The following is a 26489-nucleotide window of genomic DNA, read 5'->3' as shown; positions in this document are numbered from 1 at the left end:
ATAAACCAAAGTACCAAGATGTATATCAAAATAATATGTCAGAGTATAAGTTATTGATATTGAATCTACAAATGTGAGGCAGATAATAGTAAGGGCTTATCACACCAGTGATAATAGGCACAAACACTCAGGAATTAAAGTAAAATATTTAATAAAAACAAAAAAGGAAGTGTACAGTAAAATTGACTACATAAGTATGAAAACAAAAAGACCCAAAATACATTTTGGACTTTTCCAATAGAAAATAGTCCCACTTCAGTTGGTAATATACTTAAAACTATACAAGATAAAGATAACACACTGCTTTAACTGTGGGTGCGTTTACTTCTGAGTTAGCAGTGCTAATTCTGATAACCGGATGTGACGTCATTAGCACGTGTATTCGTGCCTGCTTGTCCAATTTGAAAGTGAACACATACGCTAACAAGAAATATGGCTGTAAACCGCCATATTTCTTGTTAGCGTATGTGTTCACTTTCGAATTGGACAAGCAAGCACGAATACACGTGCTAATGATGTCACATCGGTTATCAGAATTAGCACTGCTAACTCAGAAGTAAACGCACCCTGTATGAGCAGTAAGCATCATCAATGTAGACAGGTGTAAAAAATCTTCATAACGTTGCAGAGTGGCGTGAAATTTAATTTAATTATATCAAGGGCTAAAAGCAATTTTTTGTAATAATTTTGTTTATTGATATTGTTTAAAATAATAATAATTTTATTAAAAATATTAATCTACTGATTATTTTGTTTATAATAGTATATTATGCAATTAAAGTAGAGTGTCGTTTATCTGAAAGCCAATCAACCGAAACATCGGTTAACCGAAAGCGTTCCAGTCGGACTGTGTCATGCTGAATTGAAAGTTTTTGATACTAGATTAACTTCTAAAGTATAATTTTTTTTTGTTTTTATATTTTTCAATATATTTATTTTGTTTGTACAAAATAAAGAAATAATTTTTAACGATATGATAGCCATGATTATTTTAAAAAATTTATGTTAGGCTTAACATCAATGAAAATTCAACGCGAAGCAACACACATCGGAGAAAAATTTCAACATGGGATGGATTAATATATTTTTTCATACATAATTGGTTATCCGAAAAATAAGTTATCCGAACAACCCCAGTCCACAATTGATTTGGATAAATGACACTACTATAGTTTATAATATGGCATGAATGGAAATTTGGCACGTGAGTGGAGCAAATGGGCCAATTTCCATGAATGTCATAGTTGCTAATTATAAACAAATTGTCATATGGTATTTTGTGGTTAGACTACACCTATAACACTATCCTTATGGAAATCAAAATTATGTATAAACACACTGTTTGTGTCAACCATGTCATAAACATTGTGTTTATACATGATTTTGAGTTCCATAAGTATCGAGTTATAGGTATAGTCAACCACAAAATAATTTTAAAATTAAAGTGCAATTCTATCTTAAACGGAGTTCATTCTGAAGATATACACAGTATAAAGTATAGTAAAATTTTTCAAATTATAACTTGAAATGCATTATCAAGCTATTAATTAATTAAATAGTGATACTAGGATAATAGAAAAGTGATTGATCTACAAGGCTTCTAAATCAGTAGACTCATTTAAATTGTTTTTAATAAAATCACTTGAATTCACTTGCAAAAATCAAAGAATGAGAATAATCAGTATATTAGTTTTCACTTATGATTGCTAAAAGTAGAAAATGTTGGGTTTATAAAAATAAAATATTTCATGGATTGCAATTTGAATGTTTACTGAATTTTATACCTATGATTACAGGATTTTATTAACTCTGTTTGTCCATTCTAATGACAGGATATGCCGTTTTATAGTACAATGGCATATGATATTTGAGTATTTGAAATTTTATTTTGAAGATATGAATAGGTATAGCATTAATCTTTTATTTAGTCATTTTAGACTAACTTTTAATTAACTATTATACATATTTTGATTTAGAAGATGAATTTTTATAGTCTCTTAGTTTAGCTTGTTTTGAAACAAAGATCTTAATATTCTCCACAAAGTTTCATTTAAAATATACACATTTTTGTAACATATCTTGAATAAAATTTTTTCGTGAATTTTTTAATTCCTCAATTCTAAGATACACTTTTTTACTCATTTTTTATTAGTCCAAAGTAGAGGATGTCTTAGAATTTATGGCATCTTATGTTTGCAGTTGAAAATACAATCAGCAGTCATTATGAATAGACCACATGATATGTTATGCATCAATAAGAGATATTTTCAGATATATTGCTCAAATGCTCCCATCAGTTCAAATGAGCTTTGCTGATAGTGGCCATTTAATTTAAACTACTACTTAATATTTAAAATGCCTTCAAGACAACATTATGATGGAACATTAAAATGAATAGTTATTGTATATGCAGAAATGTATGGAACTAGAGATGCCAAACATTATCTGTTTCAAGTAATTTATTTTGTTTTTCTGTTGTTACTTAACAGAATTGGTTATTTAAAAATTTGAACCTAAACTTGTGGTGCATCTTAGAATTGGGAAAATGGTAATTATGTAGTTATGATAAAGTTATTGATATAACTATTTTTTGTTATAATAACCATGATATTTGCAGATGATATGTGAAATGACTGATGCATTTGCCTCAGCATGTGCCATTGCCCGTGCCTTTCCTCTTTATTCCCGAAAATCTGCATCTTCTTCTTCTTCATTTACTGTAACTGTTGAATTTATTATAGTTACAAATGGAAATGATAATCAAAATTTAACTGAAAATGATATTCAATGTCTGTCAACAGCAACTGAAGGAATACGTTTAGCTGCACGTATTGTAGATACTCCATGTAGTGAAATGCATACAAGTACATTTTTAGAGGTATCTATTTTGATTTGTATAAATTAACAACTTAATATAATTTTCTTCATGATTGAAAATATATTGATATTGACAAATTCTAAATATATAAAATAGCTTAAATTTTTAAAATATTTTGCAAGGACAAATAATTTTTCTAGTCATAGGCCTACTCTTAACTTTTTAGATGGGTTACAATTTACATTATGTATTATATTTGTGTGTACAAATATATTTAAATTGAGAGTTTATGAATATTTGAATAAAATTTAGAGGTTAGTAAATTTTGTTGCACCAATAAATTATATAATTTTGAGGTATAATGATTTTGAAATACTACTGTAATTGAATTATAGAAATTACTGTACTGTTGTTAGTAAATTTTTAAAAATATTAAAAAGAAATTATGCATTATTAATAATTATTTTATCTTTTTAGTATAAATGTTGTATATATGTGTTTATTATTATTATTATTATTATTATTATTATTCTAACATGAAAATCATTAACTTCTAATTTGTATTTAAATTTTCTTCAATAAATCAGTTTTGAGTTTGTTTATGTTTATAGAGTTTTTATAAGATTTAATAACTAGTAATAAGTCTCATAACCTGGTGTTTTAAAAAAATAATAATAATTCTAGCCTCTTCTAGCAGATATATTTTATCAAACATTTTTGGCTGATGGGTAGCCATCCTTGGGATCAAACCATTAAGGATTGGAATATATAATATAGAATACATACAGTTCTGCTGGGGAAGAGGCTAGGTTTTATTACTATAGCTATTAAGTGATTATAATTATAACATATTATAATTTTAAATTTAAAAATTAGTGTGTGTGTGTGTACGTATATACAGTTGACCCCCCTATAGCACGGTAGATACGTTCCGGTTTTTATGAATCCATTTTCTACGAGTCCAGCCAATCACAGCCTGGCACATATGCAGTTCACGGACTACGGCTGTTTGAACGATTTCTTCCATAAAATTAATCAATTCTAGACTAATTCAACTCAACATTTCCAAAATATGTATAATTTTTTGGGAAAAATCCATATAAACTATGCTATAAACAAAAAATTGTAGGATTACTTACCAAGTGTGCACCGTTCAACTATGCCATTGCTTAAGCTTGTTTTCCTCGTGGAGCTTGTCATCGAATGGCACTCGCGTGCTTCTTTATAAATTATTTTTTTTGCAAAAAACTCACTGAACTTTGGAGACATCATTAATATAAATATAATTTTTATGGACGTTAAATAATAAATGGTTTTTAGTAGGTCCACTGCTCATTTAAACTCAACGGTTTGTGCAATATCCGCTATTGGTCTAGATTTGAAAGATCCTGTTGCGACATGAGTCGGCGATGACGTTTTACTGAATTATAGGAGTTTTTTTAGCATGTTTGTACGAATACTGTCACAATTTTTTCGCCGTGATATAGGAATCCGAACTATAGGAACCCGTGTTATAGGGGAGGGTCGACTGTATATATATAACAGATAACAGTACTAATTTTTATTTAAATATTATTATTTCAGGAAATTAAAACTGTGGGTGAAGCTCTTAATATTATACCTACAATAATCCAAGGAAATGATTTACTTGAACAAGGATTTGGTGGTATATAATTTGGTTCATATCATTCAGGTTATACAATTAATTATATTTGTTTTTTTTTTAATCTGTTCTTACTTAGATTAAATTAATAAATAAAATTAAACAATTGTTTATTTACTTTAATTATTTTTAATAAGAAATTTGAATTTTAGCTTTGTAAATAAAGAATTATATGTAATTATAATTAATAATAAATTATGCATACATAAATTATAAAAAAATTCGTTTTTTGTAAACTTGTTCAAATGTTTACATTAGTATCTATTTTTTAGATTTTAATATTGTATTATATGTAAGTATACCAATAATAAAATTTTTATTTTTGTAATGTATTTTCATTCTGTTTTGACAACAGGATGAAAAAGTATTACAGTAGAAGCACCTAATAATCTGAAATGTTTAATAATTCAGCACTTCTGGCATTGTAATTCAGTAAACCATGTTCAATGTACTGTATACATTGTATTGTGCTGAATGAACATTACTTTGTTAGACCAGGAACACACATGCGTAAAATTGTGTGGCAGAAAACTGAATCAGAAATCAGCTTTCAGTTTGGTTTCTGTTTTACGCTTTTATGCCAGAACACACATACATAAAAATTCTGGCCGAATAGGAAACGCCACTGCCACTAACAGTGCTAATTTTATTAATTTTTTCCTCTCACAGAGGCTATCTATCCCTTTGTATAGTACCTTCCATTTTTTCTCCACTTCCTCTGCTATAATATAGAAAATTTAAATTAATAGACTTGTATTCCGAATTCAAATAAAGAATGTGTGATCTAAATACTAGGCCTATATATCGATTCTACTAGACTTACCTGTTATTTGAAATTTAACACCTGTAGCCATCCATAAACGTTGTTTAAATACAGTGTCTTTATACATGATACTGATGTGGTCGAACAAATTCAATAAACTCCTCTATTTTTCCAGACCGTCACAATTGTAGGATAAACCCTCATTGCCGCCATATAATAGAATAAAAACCACGTGTTTACTTTGATGTCACAGGAAAGACTTCTCTTTATTGGAGGAATTTTGGCGCAAAAATTTTTCAGCATAAAAAGTAGAGACATGCTCTACTCTATTTTCAGTTCTGTTTCAGCCAAAATTTCAGAAAAATTTTTACGTTTTCTGTTTTATGCTAGATTTTATGCCAAATCTTACGTATGTGTGTTCCTGACCTTAGAGATGACATACATGTTTTGTGTTCAGTAATGTGCATAATGGATACATTTTTTCCCTCCATTTGCCATGCAAGGAAATCCTAAGCTCCAAGTATAACACTAATTAGAAACCCAAATAAAAAGGTTTCTTATAATTGAAGTATGTGTAGCTTTTGTGAATTGTACAGTATGTATACAGTATATGTCTGAAAAATGAATATTATATGCACATGAATCATTGGTGAATGTTGACTTTGTACAATAACTTGTTCATTAATATTTTTGCAGGTTTTTTTTCAATCAATCTTAAACAGTATAATCACACACTATATCATCATCATCTGATTAAAGATGAATGTTACAGAATCTGAATGTATCTGAATGTTACAGACATTACTGTACATTCTGTACCAGGAACACTGTTGTAAATGCTTTGATTTGTTAATGTGCGCATTAACAAATCAAAGCATTTACAACAGTGTTCCTGGTACAGAATGTACAGTAATGTCTGTAACATTCAGATTGCATATATCTTACACATTTTCATATTTTTGCAGAATTCAATAAACTGGCATTTTCAATAAATTATTATTGCTCTGGTTCTATAGATTCCAAATTAAGGAACTGCTACTGTATGAAGAGGATAAATATGATAAAAGTTTACATATTTCTTTTGTGTATTGATATTATTTTAACATTACATCAACTAACTTGAAATATGTAATATAAAGCCAAACAATCTGCTGGATTTTTTCAGGCTATAATATGACTAATATTTCAGATTAGTTGATGTAATGTTAGTATACAGTATGTATACCATGCTAGGATAATACCAATAACTGGGCGAGAGCAATGGAGGGCCATGGGTGTGAGTCATTCCCAGTCAGTGCAGCTGGTAACCCATACAGTTATATCTAAATTAATATGTCTGGAAGTGAACAAATGGTGGTCCAGGTAGAGTAACTGGCAGTTGAAGAGTACTGTTCATCATGAATTTATTTCTGAAGGTTGCACTTTAAACAATGAATTCTATCTATACATTCTGTGACATCTGCATGAGTTGATCTGTAAGGAGGAGGACACTGTCAACTGGGTGACAAAGAACTGGGTCAACTGGGCTATTGCTAACTGAGTGCCAGACATATGGCAAACAAAATAAGAGATGAATAATAGACAAAATACAAAATTTTTTGTTTTCTTTATAAAAAAAATCACCATACCTTTCTATTGATCTACCTGGTAAATTTAAATAATATTTTTTAAGAAATGAGTTAAAATACGATTTGTAATTAACAAACATATTTATACATGTTACATACTTTATTTGTTTGTTTATTTATTTTTACAAGTAAATAGAAAAGTCTCGAAGGACAGTTGATATCTAACCCCCAAAATTAAATATATGTAAAAAGAAAATGACAATTACATAAAATTAAAAATAAATGACAATTAACACTAAATACAATATAAATTAAAACAAAAAAGTATAAAAGTTCTTTGAAAGAATTGGTTTTTGAAGAACTGCTTTTCTTTGATGCACTTTGTTAACTGCATCTGACACAAAATAGTTAATGATGCTATAATACATTGTTCCAAAACATTTCCTTTTCCTAAGTTGGAAATAACTCATAACTTATAACTTCTACCTCGTAAGTCTTAACCATATTTATATTTATATATACAAGATAGGAGCCAAAAGTTTTCAGCCTAATTATATTTTGGACACGATAGGAATAAAATAATAATAGTATTAGATAGAACTGTCTGTATATGGACTAATAAAACAGTTTTCCCTGTCAATTTGCATAAGTTACTTGAAAACATTCATTTTAGTTAGACTTGTATTAATTTGAACCATGTTTACTTGCAGGACAATGTGCCAGTGCACACAGTTGTCATTGCCAAAGCTGCTGTGAAAGAGTGTAGGTTCAAGAAGCTTGACCATCCAGCCTACAGCTCAGACTTGGCTCCTAATGATTATTATGTTTACAAAACTCAAAAAAGTGATGAAGAGTTGCAGGAGACAGTTTATGAGAATTTTGCAGACATGACTATTTTTTCAAGAATATTGGCATGCAAATTTTAAGATTTAATAAGTGTGTTGAACTGCAAGGAGACTATATTAAAAAATGACATTATTTTTTAATCTGTAACATATGAAACATAGTGAGGCCAGAAACTTTTGCCACCTACCACATATTTTACCAATATTTACAAAACCAAAACAAAAATGAATAAAAAATATCAACAAAATTATATGCTTACTAAATGCACAAAAATATTTAGTTTCTGTTGCCCAGTTAACTATCATCCAGTTGACCATCACCTAGTACCCAATAAGAAGAGACCTACCTTGGGCTGATCAATCATGGGTTACATGAAACACTTTTACTCTTGGTTTTTGAATTTCTCTCCAAAATAAGAACTATACAAAAACAATGTCCTCCCACACTCATTGTACAGTACTTGCCTGACATTTCTCTTGCAACTTCTTTTTCCTTTCATATTTTCAACTGGCATGTGAACTCCAGTTTTGATAGTTTTCAAGCACAAAAGTGGAGAATGCAATATGGATTTAACTGATGGACATCATGAGGAATTGGTTCCAAAAGTGCTTCAACAATTTTTACAGTTACTAACAGAAGTGTGTTGCTATGAGGGAGAATCTTATTTTGAAGATTTGTTTTATTATTGTAACAGTAACAATCTTTGGTCTTATGGACCCAGTTATCAAAGTTTTGGATCCTAACCTTGTATAGTGCTTGTTATAAATAAAATGCTTTTAATTCAAATGATTTCATGATTTAAGGTTTTGATATCATACAAAATATTTGTAATAATCTTATTTTAGTATTTTTTGAATAAAATTACAAAAGTTTTTCTTATCAAAAATATAAAATAGCATTAAAATATTAAAAACAGAATGGCTATTTAATAATAATACTTTTCAATTTATCCTGTTTATTTTTAAATAAAATATTATAATATATTTGATAAATTATGATTATACAATTGCCTCTTATACTTCAGTTACTATGTGTGCATACCAGGTGCATGAGAGAGAGTTTAAACTAAAAGAAAAACACACTCCAACATGGATTACACGTTTTCAGTGTAATCCATGGATCATCAGGATGATTTCAAAAAAAAAGTTGAATCCTATAGATGATTTATGGACTGGATCAAAAATATTAAGAGTATTTATTTATTTTAAAAATTTTTTTTAATTCTCTCATTTATGTGGTGTGCAAATATAGTATATTTAATAAATGTAGATATGTTGAATTTAAATAGTATTTGTTTTGAGATTATGACATATTTAAATTTTCCAAGTTGAATGACTTCCAAAATATGAATGAATGTTTCTATATATATCAGTTATTCTATACAACACATAACCTCAGAAAAAACCTTTAACCGATGCGTAATAAAATTTAACACTACAAATGTTTTCAGACCCCTCCCGGGTCCTTCTTCAGGTAAAAAATCGTTTGAAACATTACTAAATACGAACAAACATGCGTTTGGAACAATTTTTACAAATCAGAAAGATAGAACGGAATCACATGATCAATAGCTCCAAACATCAAAGCTTCCACGTCATATCGACAGTTATTTAAATATTTTCCTTTCTTACAGATTTTATGAAGATCTTTTTTGTCTATACTAATATTATAAAGAGGTAATGTTTGTAAGTAAGTTTGTATGCATCAGGTAATCTCCGAAACTGCTTATCCGATTTCAAAAATTCTTTCACCAATATTTAGAATGGAACTTCAGGGTGGACATAGGCTATATATTATTCTGTTAAACATTCATATAAATTAAAAGTTATAATCTAGGTTAAGGCTTTTATGTCCAACAGATGGCGCTACGAGTATGATGCCCTAAGTTTGCTTTTCTGTGAGGTATTATGCTTTTCTGTGAAAATGAACTAAAGCAGATCATCATCTATCCATCTATATAAATAAAAATGTAATGTTCGTTTGTTCCTACCGATTCCTTTCAAATTTTGACACAACGTTGCATTTGAATACGTACGTGTTTTTATATAATATACATGTCGAAATTCAACCCCACTGAAGGGAGATGGTTAGGATTAAGGCTTACCGTAAAGAACTCTGCTTCTATTTATACTATTTCAGATGCGGTTTTTGCGTTTTTGATTGCGTTTTAATAGGGTTCGTCAACAAAATGTACACTAAGAAGAAATTTTCGAAAAATTCCCTCCCCCACGGGGGGAAGTGTTATAAATTTATAATAGATACATTTTGAGCCACAACAACGCATGGCGGGGTCTGCTAGTTATGCATAAAAAACATATCACATAAACACAGACTACCCCTTTACTTCCCTTCTTTTAGGTTTACGATTCACTTAATCTTCCTGCTGTATTAAGGCTGGTATACATGGTAAGGAAATCCTCAAAGGATGTGCTTAACAGACGAAAAAAACTCGGATATAACTGGCTGGATCGAACATAGTAATTTACAAAACTTATTAAAATATCTCCCAACATATAAAGAATTATTTTTATTTAAAAATGGATAGATAGAAAAAAAATCACGATTAATCCTCAAAGGATTTCCTTACCGTGTATACCAGCCTTTATGGGTTCGACCANACTCGGATATAACTGGCTGGATCGAACATAGTAATTTACAAAACTTATTAAAATATCTCCCAACATATAAAGAATTATTTTTATTTAAAAATGGATAGATAGAAAAAAAAATCACAGTTAATCCTCAAAGGATTTCCTTACTGTGTATAACAGCCTTTATTTAGGGCCTGCCATGCTAAAGAAAGAGAGACCTCATCTCTGGAATTAATGGGTGACGAAGTGCTATATGCCCTGTATATCTCTGTCTGCTTCAACCATTTGAGATGGTCTAAATATGAGGAGATGATAATTAACTTAGCATTTGAAAAGTCTGCTAATATCTCTCAATCAGATGCGTAAGTGGATAAGAAAGTGGAAAATTTATTATGTTGAATGTCATGCATGTGTGGTTTCAATCTGATCCCAACAGCACGTTTCATTGAGCCTGTGTAAATCAAGTCCCTGCCAAAACAGTGGTCCCTAAGTGGCACTCTGTATACCCCCGGCATTCTTTCCTCCTTAGATTTGTCCTTTCCATTGCGTAGAATATCAAATATAGATGGGCATCTTCTGAAAGCTAGGGAGATACCCCTCTGCCGTGCAATTTTACTATATAATGATTTCAATAGTGGGTTGTAGGTAATCGACACCCTCTGCTTATCCTCCTTCTGGTTGCCATTTATTGAATTAACCCTTTTAGAAGGAGACATCATTCCTTCGAACTGTTGCGACATTTTTGTATGATGTTATGGTAGCCTTGGTGTTTGGCCACTTCGCATAGGTATTGCAGTTCCTGTTCCAAAGCCCCTTGAGTAGAAGAGTGGGCCCTTTCTTTGGCATGCAGGCCCTAATACAGCAGGAGGATTAAGTGAATCGTAAACCTAAAAGAAGGGAAGTAAAGGGATAGTCTGTGTTTATGTGATATGTTTTTTATGCATGACAACAAAGATCTTCATAAAATCTGTAAGAAAGGAAAATATTTAAATAACTGTCGATATGACGTTGAAGCTTTGACGTTCGGAGCTATTGATCATGTGATTCCGTTCTATCTTTCTGATTTGTAAAAATTGTTCCAAACGAATGTTTGTTTGTATTTAGTAACGTTTCAAACGATTTTTTATCTGAAGGAGGACCCAGGAGGGGTCTGAAAATGTTTGTAGTGTTAAATTTTATTACGCATCGGTTAAAGGTTTTTTCTGAGGTATGTGTTGTTTAGTTATCTCCGATGTGCAGTTGATCGTTATTATTACAGTTGTTCTGTTTTCTTCTGTAGGGTGAATCAGAAAGGTGGCTACATATTTGATCTCATGGTGTGCTGACATCATTTGATTTATTGGGAGCTGATCAGTGCTGTTTTAAGAATTCACCTTTTTGAGAAGTCGTCATATGCTTGAATTACTTCAACAGTGCCTATAGTGCCTACGTCAGCATCCAAATGGCACTGAGTGTACAGCAGCAAGTTACAGCTACATCATGGGCAGTTGCTCACAAAAATGACTCTGAGATTGGCAAAATGTAATTTCGATATCAATTTCAACAGTTGGCTTGAAATGCCACTATTCTGTTAAATCAACTAATATCAGCAGAACATGAAATCAAACATGTAGCTGTCTTTTTTAACACACCCTGTATATGTATTACAATGTCTATTATAAATATGTTAGTTCTCATCTTTGTAATTTTAAACCTGCATTTTAATTAATTTTATTTAGAGATTTTTTATTCTTCCTCCATGTAATCATTTAATCATTTACATATCTTTTTCAATAAACATATCTTTAAATTTCTATTTGGTATACATTCTTTCCCTTGTTGTAACTATATTGACTGAAAATGAAATGGCACTCTTCTTCTGTTTATAATATCTTTAAATTTAAAGTATATATTTGTTATGTTATAAAATTTATATGTTTTGGAATATGTTGATTTTGATAAATATTAGACAACTGATTACAATAAACTGCATCTACTGTATAATTGAAATTTAAGTCAAAACATATTGCAAGTTGGCAGAACTAACAGTTTTTATAACAAACTCATAATATTATAGCTTTTAATGAATGTTTTAATTTTAATTTTTTATTTTGTTTTTTATTACAAAAAATGAATACTTCTCTTCTGCAGATATTTTTAAGTTGGTGTTCACTAATCAAAATTCATATACCTGATGAACAGCAATAAATTCTGGTGATTTTTGCCTATTCAAGACTTAAATGGTTATTGGTTTCTACTGCTTGTTACAAATTTACTTTTTGGCTGTAATTTGAAAAATTTGTAGACATAAATTTCCATGTCGTCCATCCATCTATTCTTTCTTTCTTAATCTTGAGAATGGAGTTAGATAGATGAAAGCCGAGACCAGATATGGAAAGCCTAAGGGCAGGTGGCCCCAATTAACTATAAATAACATGATTTCCAGTATGCATCAGAAGTCACATTATTTCAATTTAAAAATTCCCGTGAAAGGAGTTAGTTAAATGACTGGCATGACTCAATTGCTAAAGGAAAAGTATGATGTACAGGGGTAAGATGATACTAATTTGAAAGTGGAGAGCATATATTTTAAATTAAATAAATTTAAAAATATAATTAAAAATTGCAGCTTAGCATTATGATGATGTGACAATAAATATTTGCTTGTTTTTTAATTTTAGAAGGTCCATTAAGAACTGTTAGGATTTCTATAGTAAAATTAAGAATTGCACAGTACATTGGAATAGTTTCTGAAATAAACTTGTTTTATTAAAGGAACATTCTTTTTTTACACTTCTCTCTGAATATTCTATTGCTTTTATAGGATACTGCAAATGTATAGACCAGTGGTCGCCAACCTTTCTGACCTCACAAACCGCTAAACTCACAATTTTGAATCCTGCAGACCACTATCATAAATTTCTTTAAATGATGCAAACCTCTATAGAATAATGATCATAAAAGTTCCATTTTACTTTATTAATAAGAAATTCAATTGTTTAATTATAACAAATTAGTGTGAAGTTTGTTGCTGCTTGTTTGGCTGCAATTTGAAAAAAACTGTAGATCTATAAATTTCCATCATCATCTGTCTTTGTCTGTCTGTCGTTCCTTAATCTCAAGAACAGAGTTAGATAGATGAAAGCCGAGACCAGATATGGAAAGCATAGGGCCAGGAAGCCCCAATTAACTATGTACAAACTTCTGGTTTTTACCAGAAGTTACGTTAGTCACGTTAGTTCAGTTAAAAACTTTTCCCTTGAAAGGAGTTAGTTGACCAGCACAACTCAAATGCTAACAGGAAAAGTATGATGTACAGGGGCAAGACGCTACTAATTTGAGATGGAGAGCATATATTTTAAATTAAATAAATTAAAATGTAACATTGTGACGATGTCGCAATAAATAATTGCTCGAGATGATTGAATTTATCTTGTTTAAAATGAGTTTATGAATTCTTGGCTCTTTTCCACAAAGGACAATAATCAAACTCACATTATTTATTGATTTGTTGACATTATTGTTTAATGATAACAGTCATTTTGTGTTTGATTTTAGATTTAAAAAAAAAAAAAACCCAATGAGTGAGAAAAAGCAACCAAGCATTTTGCATTTCTTTTGTAATACTTAGTGTAACCTTGAGTTGATTGATGTCCAAATTTCTCTACAGACCACCAAAATTTTCTCGTGGACTATCAGTGGTCTATGGACCACTTTGCGATCACTGATATAGACTTGATTGTAGTCTTAGCTACTTACTCTGCCCAATGTTGTTGATCAGTTATTAGTATAAACAGGTTCCAAAATGAATACAATAAGTACTGTATAGTTAATTTTATAATCTCAACTGTTTTAATTATATTAAAAAAGTGTTATGAGACTATCAAATCACTTGCCTAATAATTAAATTTTTTTTATAGGTATTTATGCTGTGGGAAAAGCTGCTGAACATGCACCTGCACTTGCAGTTTTAAGTCATATTCCAGATCAAGCTACTGAAACAATTGCATGGGTTGGAAAAGGAATTGTATATGATACTGGAGGTCTTTGCATAAAAGCTAAGGTACATTTAGAATGACTTACTTTTAATAACTTTAAATTTTTGCTAGGAAATAGGTCCCATTTCAAAGAAGCATTAAAAAAATCTCTAAAATATTGGCTGCTAAAAAAATTGAATATAGGAAAACAAACATTAAAGCATGTTCAGACTCTGTTCATAATGATTAGAATTTGAGCATTGAGAATGATCAAACATGATAAATAGTATCTGTTATGTTGTACTTGAACTAATTATTATTTAATGTGTACTTAATTTATGCATTTGGAACCATATTTAATTTGGGACAAAAACTGTATCCATTACTCAAACAGGACAGTTAAAAATTTCAAACTCTAAGGTATATTTAATTAGTAATCTTACTTGTTATAATTAATTTGAAAGATTGTATTATTATTATTCAGAGGTATGGTTATAGGTATAATTAATTTTAAATATTTCATATGTATTTTTCAGACTGCTATGCCTGGAATGAAAAGGGATTGTGGTGGAGCTGCAGCTATTTTAGGAGCATTTTATGCTGCTGTAAAAATGGTAAGATTTATGAAGACTGGGTAGAATTTCTGGTATGCTAATGAAATATAATAGGATCTAGTGAATAATTAATGACTTTCATTCTAATGTTTAAATATTGTAAACAGTATTTAAACATTAGAATGAAAATGAAAGAAAACAAAATTTCAATAGTCAATTTTTGATTCTAGGCTAACATTCAAAGACCATGTAAACAAGATCATTAAACAACCCAGAATTAGACATTGTATTCTATGGTGGTGTGGTAGATCTATTTTTCCAGCAAGTTTTAAGGTCTTTATTTTCTTACAGATTTCAGTCATTAATTGATTATAGCATTTTCATTTGGTCTTTGACTGCTGACACTCTTATGAATAATGTTATTAAGTCAATAAGGTGTACTTACTGTTTAACAAACTGAGTAATTTACTGTATATCAATCTATCAATATTATACAATTGTACTTTAACTTTTCCTCTGTAAATAATAGGTAATCTATTTCAATCACTTAATGATTAAGTTTTTTAATGGTCTTATACCTCCAGATTCTATTGGTGTATGTCCCTAATTATGCCACTTGAAATTTATCCTGTTTACATTACTCTAATTTTAGATTGTTTTATGTCATTTTTTTTAATCCTAGTAGTAGTAGTATGCATAATTTGAAAATTTTTATTTTTATATTTAGACTCCATTCATTTTAAATTATTTTGCAAAAAAGCTATATACTTGTAAAATGATAATGTATATGGGGGATCAATAAGTAATACCTCCTCAGTCACCACAATTTTATTAATGAACAGATAGAGCAAAAGTAACATATATTATAATCTAAAGTCTTCTCTATATGAAGCTACTGTTCAATGTAGTCACCATTACTTTCTATATATTTATGCCATCAGTGGCATGCCGTCCTTGGAAGCAGTGGAAGCACTGCTTTCCTTGTATTTTATAAAATATAAATACATATTGCATGATTATTTTCATATTTTAACATACTTTGAATTAATTACAATTTATATTTTATTATAATTGCATTATCATTATGTATCTTATTACAAATTTCTATACTACATTTGAAAAAACAATAAGATTGCTATTGTATATTCAAATATAAATTCGTGTATGCTTATTTCCAATGGAAGCACTGTATTGTCAAATACAGATCAGTTTCCAAGGCAAAAATATAAAGCAGCTAAATTATATGCCTTTGCGCATGCACTTTACAGAGCACCAACCTCATGCAGTTTATTTGGTGGAAGCTACACACCAAAATAATGTATAATTCTTCCAATGATTCTATCCAGGACCAGTTCTGGGCTGTTAGCTGCCTGTCTGCTAGATGTTTGGTTGCCCTCATTCCATTATATGAATCGTGAGTAGATTTATAACTTAACCCAACCGATAGGAGTTACTGGTATGTTTTTATGATAGTTCTGTATAGTTGACAGGAGTTTTAAAAAATCCATTAAAATATTTGATATATTTATTCTGCTATCCCATCTTGTATTACTTATAAATTCCAATGTTAAATTAGCGATATTATGATTTAGTATGCCGCATCTATAAGGGGATGCAGAAAAAAATGTGTACAATTCTTGTACAATGTTAAAAAATTAACTGTTACTTTTTCAGCATCATTTACAACTAAATGTAATGAATGAGATTCACAAGGTACAAAAAAAGCTCTAGAATTTATTATCCTTAAATTTACGATTTATGTATTCGTTGTCATAAAAATTTGTCTTTTCACTTCTTTCCCAAGACTACAAATATTCAAGTACAAAGTAACCGGTTTCAAGTTTTTTATTTAACTACTTAAGAAGTAGTTAAATAATTAAGAGATTAGGGAATTAGGAGCATAAATAAAACCCTGCTGAAAGAGCCAGAATTTTACTTAAACAAAAGCTTAACTGAACCAATCTCTAGCCGAGTACAGTGGGGACTGATTTCTTCATAATGTTAGATATAATAAAGACAGACATTTTTCCAGTTCAATGAGAGTGACTGAAAAGTAAATTTTGGAAATTTCTGTGGACACCTGGTTCTAAAACGAATTAGTTAGAAAACAAATGACGGACAATCTATTAATTAAGTTTAACATATTTAATTTTTTACAGCTATGGTGAGAAATGTTTAAAATGTACAACAATCCTGTCGCGTCCTTTGAGACATACTAGTGATGTGACAAAAGTGGCATTTGACATTGACCAGTATTGGCACCCTCAGGATTTGGCATTCTGTGTGCATGCACGCACTGCACACCTACCAGGACCATCTCTGATTATATCCATTAGCCACTGGTAGGGAGCTATTTGACTAAGTGGATTGTTTTAAGATTTAAAAAGTAAAGAAGATTTTGTTATGTTTATGTATGTTTCTTTACAAAGCTATATTTAATTATAATTTTCTTTAAAAGTATATTCATACAATTGAAGAATATTTTATAGCAGGCACACCATACATTTTATTTTACAAAGTGAGATTTTATAATTTTATTTTTAATTTTAGCCCTTATATTATGGCTAGTGATTCACAATGTAATTGTGATATTAATTAATATGACCAGAGGGTCAGTATCTCTTCGATGCCCTGTCAGGACTGACACAGTGTGTCCTGATTGACATGGAAGCCAAGACGGTGGGTAGATTCAGTCACGTGAGCAATCGCATGTGCAGGTGATCAGATCTGGGATCTAAATTTGGGTTGAGAGACAGCGTACTGGAAGTAAAATACTCAGATATGAAAGTTAACAACTAAATACCCATTTATTTTCAATGAAGAGGAATACATGATACAATATATCGACTTAACCTATCTAGCTAGCAATCATGAGAGTGTTTACAATTGTTCACGAGTTGGGAAATACCTGCATTGATGGTTATGATTCTTGATTTGAGATTCTCGAATTGAGGTCAAGGTTAGGATGTTGAGGGTGAGGATTTGGATCGTTGGACCGGTCTGGATCAAGAAAGTTCTAGGCACAGCGGAAAATTAACATAAAATCTGACAGAGTACTGATTGAGCACAGAAATTTGCACAGATACAGGAAAAATTTTGATGACTTTAATCCAAGAATGACTGGCAACAACTGACTTTTTTCAGCCATCAAATCTGATATCAGTGTGACATTGCCTGTCCAAGAGGTCAGCAGATCAAGGGAATGCGTCGCTTTCGCCATCTAGAAAGTATAAGGGAAGATTTCTCAGGTAGCTGAGGACAACAATTGTTGAGCAAGTATAACATCAACGACTGATTTTTGTTAAAATTCAGAGTATCACATTAAAAATACATTTAGAGAAGCCTACGGTTTTTACTGGCTTATAGAACGAACAAATACAAATGGACCCTAGACCATCGCTGACATGCAATTAACCTGGAAATCAGCTTGCAGAAACACAGCTTCTCTATTATCAAATGTGACAGCACACTACCGTATGCCATCATCAAACCCAAGTATCAAATCTAGTTTGGAAAAATTTTGGAGCTTGTTTCCTGATCCATGACTTTACAGCTGATTTAAAGTATCAATTTAGGGATGTATGATGGTTGAAGTACCATGGATCACTCATTTTGACAATTGCCTGGGTTGTGAACAATGCTGTGTGGTCTTGCATTATTGTAATGGAGCTGTATGGAATGAATGTCTTTATGTGGTCTTCTATCTGATGGCTTCCTTAAGCTTTCTTAATTGTAGTAACATAGATTTAGATGTTGATTGTGTGACACCCATCCAAAAACTCAATGAGAGTAACATCCTGCATGTCTAAAAACAATGTTGTCATCATCTGTGTCAATCTGACAGGCTTGAATTTTTTGGAACATGGATAACCATTATGACACTATTTCTTGGATTGATTCTCACTCTCTGAGTCATATTGGTATGCCCTGGTGTGACCATATTTTGAAGAAATCCTGTCCCTCCATTTCAAATGCATCAAGGAGCTTTTTGCACATCCCACCTGCATTCTCTGATTATCAACTGTCAATTGCTTTGGACTTGGGAATCCTCTTAGCACAAATTTTTTTGATATTCCAACTCAAAAATAATTGTTTGTGCAGAACCATATAATACATTTAGTGCATCAACAATGTCCTGGATTGTGATATATTTGTCTCCTTGAATCAACTCATCAGCATATTGTCAGTTCTCATTAGTGACTAATGTTGACAGGTCACTTCTTGGCTTATCTGAAATTTTGGTTTCTCCTCTTTGAAACTTTTTCACCCAATGCTGCACATTATCATCATCATCTACAGTATCCCCATAAACACTCTTTAGCCAATTATGGATTTATGTAGGTGTTCAACCTTCTTTGGTCAGAAACTCTATGATCACTCTTTGTTTTTGCCTTGTATCCATGGTTGTAATTGCTCAATCTCAAAAACAAAAGCATACTTTAGTAAAGATACTATGTATGATGATACATGAACATTCATAGTAATAGATCTGTAATGCTAGTAGTAGATAATAACTCTAATAGATCAAAAATTAGAGATGCGGAAGCATTACTTTTTGATTCCTCCCTTGTATTTTGAACTAAAATTTTTTTTGTTGTTGTTGTTTTTATGGGGTTGTATTTTTGCTTGTTACTTGGTGATTGTAATCCTGTGTCACACGCGACTTTACCAATGTAAAATAAAATAAAAAAATATTAACAGTTAACAAAGCATTTGAATTTAGTAGCTGAACAAATGTACTTGCCCACCCAGTGCATTGTTCAATTAGTGCAGTCATACTAGTGAATCTATTGAACAAACATATATTATAATAATACAATAAATTTATTTTAATTAACTAACTTTTTAAAATATTTTTAGGGTTTTAAACAAAGGCTACATGCTGTATTTTGTTTAGCTGAAAATGCAGTTGGTCCTAATGCACTTCGTCCAGATGATATTATTACGCTTTATTCTGGAAGGTATGCATAAAAAGATATTGGAGACATTTATTCTGTTTTTAGTAGGTATTAACTTTAAACTCCGAAAACTTTTTCTACTAGTAGCTACAGACTAAATTGTTTTTACCCCTCAGGCTAAAAGGGAAACGTGTATAGCAAAACCAATCAAACAATTTTTCCATCAGCCAATTTTGTTTTGAACAGATAAAGCCAATTTTATGTTTAAAGAGTTAATATTTATTACTTTTATACAGGATAATTTAGAACTCATGGAACAAACTATAAGGGGTGGTAGAGCACATGACAAAATACATTTTTGAATAGGAAAGTACGGGTGCAAATGATGCATTGAGGCACAAAGACTGGAAATAACACATGAAAGGAAACAAATTGTTTACTTTCATGTTGACAAGTGCATCTGTACAGCAATGTTTACAATAATTGCTCAAAACTGTGTCAAACTTCTTATGGGAACATCTGAAGGCCCTCATTTACAAGAATCCAGTCAATTCTGTTGAAGACCTCATCACTTGAATATCTGTTGCAGCTGCACATGTGCAAGAAATGCCTGGCATCTTTGAAACTGTATGCCAATCATTCCATTGATGCTGCCGAGTGTGTATTACTGTTGGTGTATGCAATTTCGAACAGTTATTGTCAGGGCTGTGGAATCGGTAAAAAAACACTCAACTCCGAGCCAACTCTGACTCCTGATACTTTTAGTAGGCCGACACCGACTCCCAACTCCAGCAAAATTAAATACCAAGTCATTTTATGGAGGGCAGAGGCATTCATAGGGAGGGTACCATATTCTGAACTCTAAAAGAAGCCCAGGGCATTTACCCAAATACTTTTATAGTTAGTATTTTTAATATTTAACTTACATTAATATTTATTTATATAAAAAAATTAATTTTTAACAAATATTTAATAAGAGGAGAAAGGGGATGCTAATTATTCTACATCTACATATGTTCAACAGCATTTGCACTTCAATTTCATCCTTCTAGGAAAGTTAGTTCAACTAAAAAGTGTGCGATCTAGCTAGCTACTTTAGCCCCTTGTTCAGAAAAGAAAAATATGTACTCTGATCAATTAGTCTGGCTCATTCAGAAAAATAGAGTACTCATTTAGAGTGGGGATAATAAAGGAATGATTCAAAAATATTCAAATTCAATTGGGTCAAAATAATTTAACTACTAAACACAAATACTACAAAGAATACTACATATTTAATAAATTAAATTGATGCATTTTTATTTAAAATAAGTGAATTATAACAAGATACAAAAAAATTTTTAAAAATTAATAAATATATAATAAATTTTCTTTCATTTAAATAAGAAAACTAAAGTAAATTTAAAATGTGGGAGTTGGAGTCGACACATTTTTTTCTGACTCCGACTCCTCTGGCCAGAAATTCCTCCCAATTCTGACTCCACGGTCCTAGTTATTGTAAACATTGCTGTAAAGATGTACTTGTCAACAATGTTGTAAGTAAACAATTTATGTTTCCTTTCAAGTGTTATTGTTTGTGTTTGTGCCTCAATGCATCACTTGCATCCATACTTTCCTATACAAAAAGTTTTTTTTTTTTTGCTCTACCATCTACCATCCCTTAAAAATCTCTACCATCTCATGAGTTCTGAATCACCCTGTATATTTTATTAATAGAGAATTTTTAATATAAAAAATTAAAATATTTACATATATAAATTTCTAAAAAATGAGTAAAAAGAAGATTGAATATTTGTGAAAATTAATTCTTTATAAAGATTTCATCTTATCCCATGGAATTTTTTGACTAAAATAAAAAATTTAAAAAAATATATATAGTCAATTGTTAAAAACATTCATATTACAGATTATATCTTTAATTCATATCAATGTTTACAGATTTACACTTGCATTTTTAATTAATATTTAAGTTAGTTATTTTGTTAATTTTATATTAATAAAAAATTTTATATTGTATGCTATTGTATTGTAATATAAAGTCCTCATATCATGAAATAATTAAATTTTATTGATTAAAATAGAAAAATTATATTTTTGTTCCAGTTAAAGTTAATGACAAGTAGTGATAATTTGTTGAGCATTGATATGTAAGGCATTTGGAAAAAGTGCACATTCATTATGAAGTATAGTTTATTTAAAACTAAATGCAAAATGATAAGATTACTTGTGTAAATAGCATAATACATTAACAACAGATTTGTAAGATTAAACAGTACTGAGGACCCCTTAGTAGGATGGCAAATCCTAGAATGAGCTCTTGACATGAAATTTGAACAGTAGTCATTTTGGAACTTCAGCCATCTTCTTCATCTTATTAACAATCCCTGGCTTAGTTTTACATGTTATCCACTAGTGCATATTAGTCCTTTATTATAACCAAAAATGATTCAATTGGTCACAGTTGAGGTATGTTTGGAAAATTGTTTTCTTTGGGCACTAAATTGATTGTCCAAGTCAATTAGCTTTATTTAAGTCTGACTTGTATATTAAGCAGTGGCCAGACATACCTTTTATTGTTTGAGTAGTGCTTTTGAATATAAAAGACTTTTCTCTATTCATTGCACTCAGTTATAATATAACTGAGTGTAATAAAATGAGAAATGCCAAATTACAAGAAAAGATTGAAATGCACAAGGCAAAATTTGAACTAAAGTTGCCTTGTGCATTTCAGTTTTTTCTTGTAATTTGGTATTTCTCCTTTTATTACAAAGTAAACTGTAGTATGAGGAAGTAGGAAAGGATGATAATTCTTATCATCTATGATTAAACCAAGTGTGAAAGGAGCATCTCTGTCATCTTTGAAGACAGTGTGTAATTACTATTGTTGCCTCTACTCTTGACCTAGGTTCATTTCTGGTGCAGACTTTTGCCTCCTCACCACATATGCCATGCCAAGCCAGACTGTCTGCAAGTTTGGTGAAACTTGGATTTTTTGAAAATGCCTGTGAAAGTCAGGTTTTTCTAACTAAGTCAGATGAAATTTCCATTGTTACGAAAGATTTTATTCAACATAATGAATCATCAGCTATAGTATAAACAGAATAGATTCAGGAAGTGTAATTACAGGATGTGCTATGTGGCATGTTTATAAGGCAGCTAGTGGCAAATACCACTTTGACTAGTTTCAACTCATTTGCACAAGATGGAGTGCACATATTGATAATATTTACAATAATTTAGTGATATTCTAGGCTCTATATGTGTGTGTATATATATATATACACACACACACACAACTATAACACATCCATTGCTGGTTGATGAGATTTTGTATTACCATATTTTTGCAGATTAAATGGCATGCCAAATATAACCAGAAATCCCAGGTTACTGGCATGCTGTTTAAACTGATTAAAAAATAAAATTAATCAAAGCTAATAAAACTAGTTGTTAAATAAATGTTAAAGAAAACATTCTTCCCAGTACAATAAAATAACAACATTGTAATTTGACTGAGTTGCAGCCAAAAAGAGCTTTTGCTTACAGGGTAATAAAACAATTAGCAGCTTATTGACATTGTAGTAGTAGTCAGTATGGGCTGCACTGACAATCTGCCATGAAAAAGTTTTACCAGTACTACCCTGATGTTGGAAGGTAACACCTTCCTCTCAAATTTCACACAAAGCAGATGTTAAAATTTTTCTGATTTTATATGAAAAAATATATTGTCAATTTTTTATGTGAAATATTTTTATTATGTTTGTTAATTTTTTTTAAGGAGATTAAGATTTTTTAATGATGTAGCAAAATATATTGATANAACGATGCATCTTAAACTACAGATATTACAAATTCATTTTCTACGTGCTTTCCTATTTTTAAAACCTTTTTCATCAGTTCATAGATACTAGGGTTTCTCATTTCCCGGTCTTTTGCTTGTCCCGGGATCCCGGGATAAAAGTGAACTGTTTCCCGGGATCCCGGGAAATCCCGGGATAGAATTAATTATTTTTAAGGTGAAGTGAAAAATACAGATGCAGAAGGAAGACTTGTTTTAGGAGATGGGGTAAGAACTTTTAATTACATATTATATAATAAAAATTTTCTTTTATTTGAAAATAAACATTCACATTTAAGTAAACTTTACTTAAGTTTAAAGGCTTAATTTAATGGTTTTTTAATGAAATAATTTAAAATTTATGTGCAAGTAATATCTTACTATTGTTTAGTCACAAATGATATGATAAAGTGTTTATCAAATAACTGTTGTGTGAGCTTCTTGTAAGATTATTTAATTTTTTTATGAAAGTAATGTGTATCCTAAAGATTAGACTAAGATGATATTAAGCTACATATGATATATTAGAAGGATGATAGATTTAATCCAAAAAATGGCAGGGCTATAGTTTTACTAACTAATTGTAGGAAACTATGAGAATGCACAAATTTTTAACAGATGGATTGAAAAAAATGATTTAAAGACAAAAAAAATTCAGTTTGCATTTTTATCAAATAGTAGTATTGACAGCATTATTATTATTACTTTTATTTTTTTTCATGAAACATTGTATAGTTTACCTTATGTTATAAACATCATACAGTTTTTACCTTTTTTATGGACTTAAATGAATTATATGTCTCTGTTTCTATGTTAAAATTAGAATTGGAATTGTTAAAAATATAAAGCTGGTATTTGTTCAGATGATTGAATCATTATTTGGATCATATTTGGTTAGTTAGATGAGGAACATACAATACTCCTTGTTTTCAATTAAAAAATGGTCTACATATTTCCTGTTGCCATATATTTAATTTTTTTTTATTTGACTATGGAGGAGTTTTTTCTTCAAATAATGTTACTATAGAACAGGAAGTTATCCATTCAATAGTATATGCAGATGTTCTATTATTAGCTCCAACTAGAATTTATTTACAGGTAAAATAAATGCTATAAAAAATTGTGATAAATGGGGATAAAAAGTCTACAAAAGTTCTTTATTATGATTCAAGATGTAAGCTTTCAAAATTACAAGAAAAACTGTACACTGATAAAACTGAACTTCAAGTTAAAACACAGACAAAATATCTAGCTATCAGGATATCACATCATTCAGATTTAGTAAACAATTTGAATGTATTAAGAAAAGAATGAATGATCAAATTTTTTATTTATTTAAATGAGAGCCTAAAATTAAAATGCACAGCATCAAAAATGCAGTTCTGATTTGGGGCATGAAATACAGTGAACTTGTCTATCTTGAATTTTTGAGATAGGCAGGTTTCAAGATATAGAGGTTTCTACACAGTAAACAGTAATAGGTTTGATTGGAGATATTGTATTTAATAATAATAATACAATAGCAAGTACGGTACACACCTGTATTAAGTATAAATAAAACATTTTTGACATATCTTAACAGAAATAGTTTGTTAATAGTTTCCGATACCTGACTTTCTGCAACTAATAAGATGCAAGCCAAACTTCTAGTCAATCAGAGAAAAGCAGCATTAATTGCAACTATTTGCTGTATTGCAAGAACTATTTCTCAACTACAATTTATGCTATCAAAATGTAGTCACTGAGCTTTGAATTTGTAATTGGCACTTGAGTCCATAAATTGATATATAGAAGTTTTGGGAGAAAATTATTTGAGATAAATATGGAAAATATATTGTGTTTAGGTTGAAAAAGAGGTTTAGGGGATAAAGAGGTTTTTGAGATAAACATGTTTGATATAGACAGGTTCAACTGTATGTTGAGAAATTAGAATTTATTCAAAATAAATTTTTCAAATATTTTATATAAATTAGAATATGGTGTTCCTGATTAAGCAATAAGGTTAGCATTTAATTGTGTTATGCTTACTGTTTTATGGTCAGAGTAAAATTTTTTGAGAAAATTGTGACAAAATCATAATTGGATGCTATCTAACTTTCTTAAGGAATTAATGGAGAGATTTAGCAAAGTTCCTGGGAACTGGTGATATGATTTGTTTCAGATATTTTGCAGATATGGTTTATTGCCAGTTACTTTTATTTAAAAAGAATCTTTATGGAAAGGATCATTTAAAATTTTGGTTAATAATATAATTGACACTTCTGTTCTTGATGTACAAATTTTCTACTCATCATATAGGATATGATGATTTGCTGGCAGTGGGAGCCCTGGAATATCAAGTTCTTTGGAACAAGTGGAAGTTGATATTCCAGGGCTCCCACTTATTGTTAATCAAATTGTTTTTACACATAAAACTATTAATTTGACTAATAAAATCATGTGCACATTTGTCAAATTGTGATAGGATTTACCACAGTTTTTTTTATCAGGCTTGAAGTGACATTGAACCAGTATAAAGCGGCAATTCAATTTCCATCTTCTGGTACTAAAATAAGAGCAAGGTGGTCATTAACATAGCCTACTTACGTTAATGACCACCTCTCTCTCATTTTCTGTAAGCTGCACATTGCCCTTTCATTGGTAAGGCATAAATTATATCATTTCACATGTTCAGTACTTTGTTAGTAAATGATATGGATATAGTCATCTACAGTGTTTTTGTTAGGTTGCAGACCTGTCAACATCGAGGTTCGGGTTGGTAACTATTTAAGCAAAAATTGTCTAGTGCTCATTGTCAGTTATGTCTACTAACATAACTGAAAAGAACACTTCAATAAACTTAATATTGTATTGTGAAGACTAATATATTTAGTAGTGTCTATTCTCATAACTAGGGTTTCTCATTTCCCGGTCTTTTGCTTGTCCCGGGATCCCGGGATAAAAGTGAACTGTTTCCCGGGATCCCGGGAAATCCCGGGATATACAAGTAATATC

At 30.4% G+C, this 26489-nt stretch overlaps 1 protein-coding gene across 1 annotated transcript in view; it reads left to right on the top strand.

Moving 5' to 3' along the window:
- LOC111623561 (probable aminopeptidase NPEPL1) overlaps nucleotides 1-26489 on the top strand; it is a 40129-nt gene that overhangs the window by 6604 nt on the left and 7036 nt on the right. The window contains exons 5-11 of the mRNA XM_023366175.1: nucleotides 2618-2878; nucleotides 4403-4484; nucleotides 14149-14291; nucleotides 14742-14819; nucleotides 19620-19720; nucleotides 20029-20033; nucleotides 23674-23723. Of these exons, the coding sequence (XP_023221943.1) occupies nucleotides 2618-2878; nucleotides 4403-4484; nucleotides 14149-14291; nucleotides 14742-14819; nucleotides 19620-19720; nucleotides 20029-20033; nucleotides 23674-23723 (720 nt within the window). The remainder of the gene's footprint in view (nucleotides 1-2617; nucleotides 2879-4402; nucleotides 4485-14148; nucleotides 14292-14741; nucleotides 14820-19619; nucleotides 19721-20028; nucleotides 20034-23673; nucleotides 23724-26489) is intronic.

This window comes from Centruroides sculpturatus, unplaced genomic scaffold (assembly GCF_000671375.1).
Source record: "Centruroides sculpturatus isolate CEXI.00-Female unplaced genomic scaffold, Cexi_2.0 scaffold16, whole genome shotgun sequence".
NCBI classification, from domain to species: Eukaryota; Metazoa; Arthropoda; class Arachnida; order Scorpiones; family Buthidae; genus Centruroides; species Centruroides sculpturatus.
The sequence above is the reverse complement of the archived record's forward strand: the minus strand, read 5'-3'. Positions and strand labels throughout refer to the sequence as shown.